General features: G+C 43.0%; 1 protein-coding gene across 3 annotated transcripts in view; it reads right to left on the bottom strand.

Moving 5' to 3' along the window:
* adamtsl2 (ADAMTS-like 2) overlaps positions 1 to 6,199 on the bottom strand; it is a 44,347-nt gene extending 38,148 nt beyond the window's left edge. Inside the window, exon 1 of one of the 3 annotated variants that reach the window (XM_042420328.1) lies at positions 5,812 to 6,199. Coding sequence is in view for 1 of the 3 variants with exons in the window: in XM_042420327.1 (XP_042276261.1) it covers positions 1,806 to 1,853 (48 nt within the window). In the remaining 2 variants the exon portion in view is untranslated. Of the gene's footprint in view, positions 1 to 1,805; positions 1,865 to 5,811 lie in introns of those variants that run through there. The other 2 variants (XM_042420330.1, XM_042420327.1) reach the window with 2 other exon arrangements.
* Between the last annotated feature and the right edge of the window lie 5,913 nt (positions 6,200 to 12,112).

The following is a 12,112-nucleotide window of genomic DNA, read 5'->3' as shown; positions in this document are numbered from 1 at the left end:
ACTATACCAACATGTCACTCACTTTGCCAAATTGTCCTCACTATACCAACATGTGCTCACTTTGCCAGAATGTCCTCACTATACCAACATGTCCTCACTTCGCCAAATTGTCCTCACTATACCAACATGTCCTCACTTCGCCAAATTGTCCTCACTATACCAACATGTCCTCACTTTGCCAAAATATCCTCACTATGCCAACATGTCCTCACTTTGCCAAATTGTCCTCACTATATCAACATGTCCTCACTTCACCAAATTGTCCTCACTATACCAACATGTGCTCACTTTGCCAGAATGTCCTCATTATACCAACATGTCCTCATTATACCAACATGTCACTCACTTTGCCAAAATGTCCTCACTATACCAACATGTGCTCACTTTTCCAGAATGTCTTCACTATACCAACATGTCCTCACTATACCAACATGTCCTCACTTTTCCAGAATGTTTTCAATTTGTCAAAGTGTCCTTAATATTTGTAATGTCCTAACTTTGCTAAAATGTCCTCATAAAACACAATTTGGTCCTTACAGCAATAGAAGCGCAAGAGCACACACATACCCAAGCCCATGCACACATAGAGAAACACCCAGAACCTCTGCATCTTTCCATCGCATGCTCTCATGGGTCTCCCTGGCTCACAAACACAAACACACACACAGAATCAGAATTGGCCTGTTGCCTCTCGCTCGCCCAGACAGGGTCTTCCTCCTTCCTCCTCCCCTCCGCTGTCGTTTCCCAGCCAGCCGGGCAGGGCAGGCACAGAGAACAAAAGTAAACACAGTCCCCTTATCCTCGCTGTCTCCCCCCCTCCCTCACCTCTGTGCCTTCCCCACCCTGACGGCCCCCTGGGGCCCCTCGCCGTCCTGTTTTTGTAGCGCTGGCAGCCTCAGCAGACAGACAGGACAGCGGTAGTCTGTCCCATGGGAGGCTGGAGAAGAGCGGTCAGACCGATATATCAGGCCGATACTGGACATTTATTATCTAACACTGAACATCAGCCAGTCACTGTTGGTCACCTGTGATATGAATGATATTATTTAGTTCAGAACTGATCAATATTTTACTAGTTTGCTTTATTGTTTAAAACTTTATTTTGTTTTATGTTTAAAAAACTATATATACATATATATATAGTGCTGAAATGATGAGTTGATTAATTGATTAGTCGACTGAGAATTTATTCACAACTGATTTATTTATAACTCATTTATCCAGCAAAAGTGCATGTGAATATCTTTAAGTTTGATCTTAGAAAACAAGCAATTTGAAGACGTGGGCTCTGGAAACTTGTGATGGGCTTTTTCCACTATTTTGATATTTTTAGATGAAACAATGAATTGGAAAAATACTCAATAGATTCAGTGATACTGAAAATAATCATGAGTTGCAGCCCTACAATAATGTATTATTGAATCTTAATGGCAACAGAAAGCGAGGGGCGACGTTGGTGCAGCTGTTTCAAGACAGACGAAGACAATGGACCTTGAAGTCAGGCCAAAGACGAGGTGTTGGACAGAGTTGAAAATGTTTTAACATGAATGAAAGATTTGTGCTTATTCTGAGGTTTTATGAATGACAGATGATAGGAAAAATAGAAAGAGACTGGAGGAAAAATAACTGAAAGAGCTGGATTTCCTTGTAGGAGCTATTGTCTGTACAGTCAGTAAAACTTTGTGGTGAAAGCAGTGAAAGTTTGCTTCATGTTCTGTCTGAACACACCAATAAGATCTTAGCAAGACTATTAGTATCATCTCCTCTGCAGACTCCGTAACCGTTGATGTGTTCGTCCTGCTCACCTCTTGTCCTTGCATGATTTGCCACTGCACTCTGATATTGTAGATCATCTTGTGCAAACATCTACAGCAAGCAAACCAGAAAGGTTTACTGAAGATTCCTTTCTACAACATCATCTGGCGCTGAAGTAAATATGAGTTTGTCTGTATTTTTAAAGTTAATCCACTATTACCACAGTTTACTCCGGGCTGATGCATTGACTCGGGGGAAATCAAGGAAATCAAAAGTGTGCGACCTGGTCATACAGTAGTTCAGTAACTGTTTGTCTCTCCTGTGTGGCTGCCGACAGCTGAAGAGTCGATCCCACTGGACGACAGTAGAGGAGGATGTACCAGCATCTGATTCATAAGTAGTTAACATTCAACACCTGAGTCGACAAGCAGTAAGCAGAAACAAGTCGCGCACTGTTCTGTGTTCCCATCACAGTTGTGTAGTTAGTTAATTTCAATACAAAACTCTGTGTGTTTACAGCCTGTCATGCTGTTATCTTTCGTTACTCTGTGTACAATCATGTACAATCGACTCGGGCTTCTCGACTGATGATTCAAGTCATGGATGCTTACAGCTAATCCACACAGAAGGTGTAAAGACGTCCGTCAGTCACACGTCTCATAGAACAGTTTTATCAAACGTATCAATCTACACTAACTCCAAGACACACGCTGGGACCTCCTGTATTTTTACGTTCCGAGTCTTTTTTTTTTCCCCTCTGGCACGTTTATTAAAGCGTTACAGTTGTACTTATGCTGTGCTTACGTCTCGCTTTTGATATGGATTCCCAGTTAGGGGGAAGCACTACAGTTTACCCAGGATACTTCAGCACGTTTGGGAAGACATATCAGAACTGTGTTCAATGCAAGTTGGCAAAAGAACATCAGTCTGTGAGACCAAGAGATAATTCGGAGTGTTAGAAGTGAACAAGGAGTCATGTGCTGTAAGGGCCTTACGGTAAGACACACTGAGGATAAAAAGCATGTAGTAACCCTTGGTGTATGTGACAAATACATTGCAAACCAAGGTCCACTGACAGTTTTCAACCACATCTAACTGTCTTCATCAGCAAATGGAGTTTTGTCACAAAGAGCTTTCTGATCCCTAGGTCAAGTATTTTCGAGTTACAAGTTCAAGTCCTAATAAAGGTTTAGACAGCTGAGAATAGACAGGATGAAGGGAAATGTAGCAGGTCAGATTTAAACCCAGGATATTGCTGTTTCATGGTGGTAACAGATGTCGTCTAGATAGTACCAGCGATAGTAAGATGCAACGTTTTAGTAAAGGGTTTGATGGATTTATGAAAAAACTACATGAAAACAGTCAAAAATGATAAAAAGCGGTACAAGGTACGGACAATTAGACACATCCCAGTGTGTTGCAGTCTGCCCTCCTAAGCCAGTATCGGTCCAACTCAAGGAGGAGTGTGTGTGTGAGAGGTGGGGTTGGGGGGAGTGGGGGGGAGTGGGGGGGGGGTGTCTGCTTGTCAGCGGGCAGACTCATCCTTTCTGCCTTCTGCTCCACGAGCCAGACTTTCTTCTTTTTTCTCAGCGGCAGTCCCTTCTCAAGTACACATGCAAAGTGGAAAATGGATCTGGGCTCTCCTCAGCCTCATGTATACGCAAAAAAAACAAAATAAAAGAGGGCCGACAGACAGATGGATAAGATGATGGATAAGAGACAAAGTGAGCGAGAGAAAGAGGGAGAGAGAGAGAGTCAGAGGATGAGTAAGCGGGGCAGTCTGAGAAGTTGAGGGGAGGTCAGCAGAGTTTAGTTGCCCCCAGGGCAAACAGAGGCCGGAGTGGATTGCTCACACTTGAACTCTGACCTATTTATTGACTAGCTCTTTGGGGCCGGCTTTCCCAGGAACACAACCAGCCAGTTCATCTGTATTACATTTACTCGCAATGAAACAAAAATGAAATTACTCTCAGGCAGGTTTTTGCAAAGGCAAGTGAGGCCATTAGTGGTTTTTTGACCACCAGACTTCTTGGAGAAAGTCTGTGCAGTTTAATAGCACACTGGTAAAACACACAATGCTGCCGCTCCACAAAAAGACTTTTACCTATTAACAAGCTGCACAGTGATGTTGTCTTCATGTGTATTCAGTATGAAAAAGGTTTCGTTCAGAAAAATAAATGGAGATTCTGGCAGTTATTTTGAGCAGTGATAAGCAACATGGCGATACCAACAGCCACAGCTTCAGTATCGCAAAACCGCCTTTCTCGATGCTCCGAAGTGAAGGAGAAGTCAATGTATTTAGTCATATTTGGGAAAAACAAAAACTGTTCGGAACATTCTTAGCATAAAAATATACAGCGGAGAAATGGATCATGTTGTAGGAGTGATTTGAGAAGTTTCTACAGATATTTTAGTTCTCTTTATGAAAGTTTCTTGCGTAAAATGTGTCATGATTGAAATCCACTTTTTGCACGAAGAAACTTTACGGTCACCTTTCAAGTCTACAGAGAGTCAAAAAAAAACAAAAAACATTTTGGATGGAATATCCCTTTAAGTTGTAAAAGTTGAGAGATGTGTTTTTGAGGCATCATTTACTGGAGACTTGTGTTTGTTCCTTAGTTGTTGTAATATATTGATGTAATGTAATTTGTAGCTCTAACTTAAGACTCACATTAGAACGATTTAGAACAAGTTCATGCATAAGTTAACTGGATAAGTTAGATAAATAGGACAAGATACATTAATACTGTTGCTGTAATGCCACTTGAAGACCACTATTAGACATCGGAGGATACTAATCTTTATCGTAAATAACATTAAGTTTTAATTTTATCCAAAAAACTAGAGCATCTCCTCATTTTTAGCCCTAAAACAACTCTGGCAAGTACACTAACTTTAACTCTTAACTGATGAGTTAACTGTTCCATTATTTAACTATATTTCAACTCAAAATTTATTGGGGCATTTTAAGCCTTTATTAGATAGCACCAGCAGAGAGATGACAGGAAATGAGTTGGCGAGAGATGCAACAAAGGCCGGACTCGAACCAGCAACATTGAGGTTCATGATCCATGGACGCCCCTCAACTCATAAGTCAAAAGACTTTAACTAATGATTATAAGGTTTGAAATAGTTTTAAATGTGGTAACTAGATACTTATAAGTTGTCCTCACATGAAACTGAATGGATTGAAAAGTGAATGTTTTTAGACAAGTAGGTTACAGATGACTGCTTTAACAGTATTTAAATGCATTTAAATTTAATATGGATTAAAAAAAAAAAGCTTGATGTTTGCACCAAGAGTCACTTTGTGCACATTTTTACACTATCAAGAGAGAGTTTAGCAAGTTTTGAGAGTGAAACTCGACAGGCAGGACGTGGGGAGGTTTTATCCTGTAATTCTCTGCAACAGTTTACAGCCACAAAAACCAGAATCCACAGTTTGACAAGTAGCATTGGCATGAATATTAGCCTCTAACTCACTAGTTTACACACACACACACACACACACACACACACACACAAACTCACACACACACAAACTCACACACACATCTCCCATCAGCTGACAAGTTTCCAGACAGACTCTGGCCTCTCTGGGTACACACACTCACAAACACATGCGTGCATGCACAAACACACACGCACACACGTCTGAAAGAGAGTCAGCATTATTTTGTGGATTTGTTTTGGTCTGGTGCAAAACACAAGTCTCATTGGCTCTGGTGTGCCTCGTAAAACACACACGCTAACACACACACACACACACACACACACACACAGACACACACAGACACAAACACACACAAACACACATAGGCAGAGTAGATGCAAGAGAAACCACACCAGCACATGCAGACATACAAACAGCCATACACACACACACAAACACACAAGAGGGCATGTGCACACACACACTGAATCACAAAACACACAAAGAAGCACACACCAAACACACTTAACACAACTTACACAAACTCCAATAGTCACAATCACATGCACAAACATGCACATACACACACACACAGAGGAGGTTTCAAATATTTACCCACTCACCTCGCCTGCAGCAGTCCAAGGGCGTCTCGGTCTGTGTTGAGGATGCCGCTCAGTGTGTGTATGTGTGTGTTTTTGTGTGTATGTGTGTGTGTGTGTGAATGTGTGTGTGTGTGTGTTAGCGTGCCAGCGACAGCGGTGGTGTGTTGTGGTGTGTTGGTGAGTGCGGCTGTCGCTGTGGAGTGAAGAGGGAGAGACAGAGAGAGGGAGGAAGAAAGAGAGGAAGGGAGGGAGGTAAGGTGTGCTCTCCCTGCATCCCTCTTCCTCCTCCCTCCTCCTCCTCCTTAGTCAGCAGGAGAAGCAGAGTGGCAGCGCAGGGAGAAGGTGGGAGGATCAGAGGAGTTAGGAGAAAAAAACAGGAGCAATCCTGGCTGGCTGCTCTCTGAATGTCTGTTGTTTTTTTTTTGTTTTTTTTTTTCTCTAAGTCAGACTGAGTTTATTAACATCTCAAGTCTACCAAAGCACTTGTGGATATTAAAAATCAACACAAACAATTCACAAACTTTACACCTTCACACTGTTTGCCCTCATCTTTCCTCTTTAATCTGTTCTTTTGGGTAAAGATTATCACTCTGAGAGACAGACAGACAGGAGACAGAGGAGAACTCACTATTTCCCACAGTGCTCTCCTCCCTCGGGTCCTCCAGACGGAGCTGAAACATCAGTTTCCGGAAGAAACGTTCTCATTCATTTCTCTAGGGTTGCACTGATAGGGTTGTTTTGAAAGCCAATACCAACATCTGAAAACTCCAAACTCAATAAAAACAATATGTCTTCCAGTAAGACAGTGGTAGATGCAAAAAATATAACACTGCTAATATGACAGCTGTGACACATCCCTTGAAAAAACAGAGTTGAAGTCCGATAACCAGTTCAATAACTGTTCTAGAGCTTTAGTCGGTTCATCTATTAGTCGATTGATAGAAATTTAATTGATTAAAGGGGACATATTACGCTTTGCCGATGCCGATGAGCTGACATTGGCTCTTCGTGCATGCCCATAAACGGGTGTCCATTCTGTAGCCTTGGTTGCTAAGGTTGTTCCTTGTGTTGTTCACGTTGTCTCTCAACTCTCATATTTCACATCGGATATCGGCTCCAACATATACGAATGTATTTGAGAAGCTGACGTTTCAAGTAAAGATCGAGAAAAAGTAGTGAAATCCTGCTACTGTTGTCTGTTTACGTAGCTTCCCTGCCGCTAAAAGTCTGGCAAGACACAGCTTCCGGAAACTAACCAATCAGAACAGAGTGGGCTCATCAGGAGGGGGCCTTATGGCTTGATCCCACCGAGTGAGCTGCACTGAGCAGATTAGCCGGACAGGAAGTCAGACACAGGAACGGCAAAGAGCATCCAGTCAATTTTCAAAATAAAACACCCTTTGCAGACTCCCGATCGTATATCATATCACTACATCAACATTACGTTATAACCGGTGACACCAGGCCAGAAGTCAACCAGTCAGAGGATATTTGTCACCATGGACGACAAGAGGTTCATCTTGGACGTGGAAAATCACAAGATTTTATATGACATCACTGCTGCCATGACTGCCCCGGTCCCCGGTTTCCTCTTCAGGTAAAGGGGTGGCTCTCTTCTCTCTGGCGCTGCCACAGTAAAACGCTCCGCTTCTGAAATGCTCCTGGTGGGGTATGACGCCATGCAGAGGACGGAGCAACAGGACACAACCATGCCTGGTGGAATAAAGGCATTAAAGAGCCAGGAGCTATAACAGCCTGTTTCATAGAGAGGCTGAGGAGCTGCATAAAAGGTCAATGTGAGTTAAATAAGGAGCTTTTTGAAGTCATGCAGAGCCCCAGATTCAGAATATAAACCTGTAAATGTGCAAAATATGTCCTCTTTAAGTGATCACGGAAAAATGCCAAACTTCCTATCAAGAAGCCTGCAGTACCTTCCAATCCAAACTGCGCACCCTTAAGAATGATTGTTGGATTGCCCTCACAGAACATATTCAACGTCTTACTGATGCAGGGGACATCGGCTCCCTCTATGAGGCACTCAGGGCAGTGTATGGCCCCCATGACCAAACCCAAGCTCCACTACACTCTGTTGATGGGTCAACCCTTCTGATGGACAAGGATGCAATCATGCAGTGCTGGTCGGAGCACTTTGAGAGCCTCTTCGGCAACAAGCATTCCATGCCAGAGTCCTCGCTGGACCTGATCCCCTAGGTGGAAGTAAAGCTGAACCTTGACCACCCACCAGACTTCCTTGGGATTGAGAAGGCTATTACCCAGCTGAGACCCGGGAAGTCACCTGGCAGTGGTGGAATCCCAGCAGAAGTCGTCCAGCAAGGTGGCGACCCAGTGGGAGACGGACTAGAGAGCCTGTTCACTTCTTGCTGGGAGTGTCGGATCATTCCACAAGACCTCAGAGATGCAAATGTCAGCCCCCTGTACAAGAACAAGAGTGAGAAATCAGACTGTTCCAATTACAGGGGCATCACACCAGAGCCCTGCACCGGACTGTTTTCTTAATCCCACTCTCACCCACTCCTGCTGGATTTCTGACCATTACTGCCCAGTCCCGCAATGTGTGTGTCCACTCCCGCCTGCACCCACAAACACCATTCACACCCTTATTGATTTTGTGTCTTCTCCTGTCCCGCAGGGAAAACATGTTATTTTTCTATATAGTGTTAATAAAGAGATGCATATCTGTCGGTAATAACGTAGCGATATTATGTACTAGTGCATAATTACTCTGCCTGGCTCTGTGAGAGTCCGCTTGCAGTGCAAGCTGAATCCCAGGACTGGCAGTTTATTTTTTGACCGCTGATTCCCACCCACAGCAAAGTTAAAACTGCCTGCTCCTGTGAGATTTCCATTCTTGCCGGACCCACAGTGTCCCATTCCCAATGCAGTCCTCTACATCACACTACTCTCCATCGCTGGCAAGATCCTAGCCCAAGTCCTCCTGAACAGGCTCACGCTACGATTGCAGAGAACACACCAGAAAATCAGTGCAGCTGCCGTGTAAAAAGGGGCACCACAGGTATGATCTTTGTGCTGAGGCAGTTACAGGAGAGGTGCAAAGAGCAAAACATGGGTCTCTACACCGCCCTCATAGACCTGACCAAAGTCAAAGTCAAAACAGTGAGCCGTGAGGGTCTGTGGAAAATTCTAGCAAATCTCAGCCTCACCATCCTCCGCTAGCTCCACGAGGATCAGTTAGAGCAGGTCAAGCTAGCCGGCTCCCTGTCAGACAGCTTTCCCATCTCCAATGGCGTCAAGCAGAGATGTGTACTTGCCCCAACACTGTTCTCCATCTTCTTCAGTATGATGCTCCACGAAGCCAAGAGAAACATAGCCAAGGACAACACAGCAGATGGCACCTACAACCGCTTCCGAATCGACGGCAGCATCCTCAACCTACAGCATCTGTTTGCCAAGACGAAGACCCTGGAGCAACTGGTCCTGGTGCTCCTGTTCATGGATGACTGTGCCTTGATTGTTCATATAAAGGAAGCATTACAAAGCATAGTCCACCGCTTTGCAAAGGCGGCAAAGGCCTTTGGCCTCACAATCAGCCCGAAGAAGACAGAAGTGATGTACCAACCTCCACCTGGTGAACCCTATAGTCCACCACACATCCCCATTGACGGCATCAAGTTCAACACACTGGAGCACTTCACATACCTGGGTAGTATCATGTCCAACGATGCCACAACCAGCAAAGACCTAGACAACTACCAAAAGACCACTATCTGTGCCCCTCCATGAAGCAAAAGGTATACAGAGCGGTTGTAGTCCCCACTCTCCTATATTGAGCAGAAACATGAGTCGTGTACAGGAAACAGGTGCATCTGCTAGAGCACTTCCACCAACGAAACCTTTGAACCATCCTCAACACAAATGGCAGGAGTACATCTCCATTGAGGAAGTGCTGGAGAAGGCACATCTACTGAGCATCGCAGCCATGGTACTGAAACACCAGCTGTGATGGACGGGGCATGTCACTAGGACGGAGAGCTTGTGACTGCCAAAGGCTGTCTTCTTTGGCAAACTCCGTGAAGGAAAGTGCAAGAAGCCCACAGAAAGCGCTTCAAAGACCAGTTCAAGCAGCTATCTTTATTTTCTGACATTTTATAGACAACACGATTATTTGAGAAAATAACCAACAGATTAATTGATAATAACAATAATTGTTTAGTTGCAGCCCTAATCAGCTGTAAAAACAAGACTGGTAAACTGGTGCTACCCTGTATTTTACCCAGTTTATCATCAAGTTGTGAAACTGAACGGATACTGGAGGAACTTTGAGTTGGATAATTGTGTTTTTTGCCTTCAACAGATGATGGCAACAGGTGGCAAATGGAATCACAAGAAAAAGTAGGAGTAGGAGTGGTAGTCATTTGGAAAATGATATAACTCAGCACAAAATATGTAACTTTTGACTGAATAGAACATGGTAAATGTATTTTCTCCAACACTTAAATTATGAATTATTTTGACTGCTTAGAGCAAGTTTATTGTTTACATCTTTTATCACTTTATCACATTTAAAGTCTAAAGCTGCATTAGTGGCACCTAGAGGCTTCAATGTTCATCACAGCTGAGCTGCATTGAACAAACAACATATTGCCGATTTTCCCATTCTGCATTGCACCATTCTGTGTAGAGCATCATTTACTTTTTTTTAAAGAAAAATAACTCCATAACATGTTGAAAGACACATACCTCTGGAATATAATCCTCTAATAAAGTTGTTATGGCTAATGCGTTATTAGTTAGTCCAATATTCACTTTCCTTTTAGCTCTGGTTTAGTCTCCACTAACTCCTGAGAAAAATATCTGGTTCTTTAGCTGCTAGAAGTTCCACTTTCTTCACCAGCTAGTGTCTAACTTTGTCTGCTATTTGGTGCTGAGTAGGTAGTGTGTGACAGTTTCTTAACAGAAAACGTCACTTTCTCTGGGTTCAACACTACAACTGACTCCTACATACTCAAAGAACATTTGATTCATTGTTAATTTAAAAAATAGTGATGAATAGATTTAGGGTCCATTCAGACTAATGGCAAAGCAGAAATTTGAGGCAGCTAAAATATAGATGAAGTCAAGTGAAATTAAATTGTCTATAATTAAATAAAAATGAACTCCAATATCACTATAATCATGATGAAACAACAGATAAATACAAATGTTTCAACTCAGTCTGTCACAATGGACTGTGAAGAACAAATTTCTCTAAAAACTCCAGCAGTTTTATGACCAATATGAGTTTCAGCAGATAATCTTATCAATCAGCATCTACTTTTCCTTTTCATGCGAACTATTCCTTTAAGTGATGGTGAACCGAGATTCCTCCTTTTCCGAAACACACTGAGAAACCAAGAGAAAGCCAAAAACAGATGGGAGGACGGCAATTCAGACGGAGGAATGAGAGACAAGGAGAGAAGAGTGAATGATGAGAGGAGGACGAGCAGACGTCTGAGGACCACCATGTCTGCCCACCATGTCGTCTTCCCCTCTTTTTCCTCATCTGTCTGTCTCATTCCCTCCTGCTTTATTACTATTTCTCCTCTTCTCTCTCTCATGTTTTTCCCTATCTTCTTCTGCTGTTATTTCTCACCCCTCCCTCTCTTGCTCTCTGTATGTTTCTTTCTCTCTTCTTTCGCTCACGCTCTTTTCTTCGCTTCTCTGTTTCTACAGCTGTCTCCTTTTCTCTCCATTGCCTCAGCTCTTCCTTTCTTTCTCTAATCCCCTCAATCTTTGCACTTGTTCTCTCCGTTACTCCTTCATGTCTGTCTCTGTCCTCTGTCTTGATCTTGATCGTTTAATTCTGTTCACGTCACAGGGATTCAGCAGCTTGAATGAATTGTTCACACAACTTTAAATGTATGATGTTTAAGTTATAATTCTTAAAGGATAAAACTGGCATTATTATATGTTTTTTATTGTCATCAGATCCCATAAGAAAATGAAAACCAACAATATGTTTGTCCGTCTCTTAATACTTTCTGACCTCCCTACCCCGTCTGTGTCTGGGGCCCCAAGCCCGCTGGTTTCTGCTGAACTGTCTCACAAATATGTAGTTTCACTATTAAAAATGGCTGAGTAACTCTCCAAAAACAGCTGGTCATTGTAGTTTTTAGCAATTATTACTTGAATCGGAATAAATATTGCGTTTGCTGAGGACTGTTTTCAGCGGTGGATGAATCTACATTTGGTGCTCTCGTGAGTATTTCTGGCAGCAGGCTGGTGTGTGTGAATTGAGTCGAAATAAATTAGTGTGTGTGTGTGTGTTCATGGTGATGAAGGAACATGTCACCTAGTGCAGCGG

This window comes from Thunnus maccoyii, chromosome 9, assembly GCF_910596095.1.
Source record: "Thunnus maccoyii chromosome 9, fThuMac1.1, whole genome shotgun sequence".
Lineage (NCBI taxonomy): Eukaryota > Metazoa > Chordata > Actinopteri > Scombriformes > Scombridae > Thunnus > Thunnus maccoyii.
Note: the sequence above shows the minus strand (reverse complement) of the source record. Positions and strands in the feature narration are given on the sequence as shown.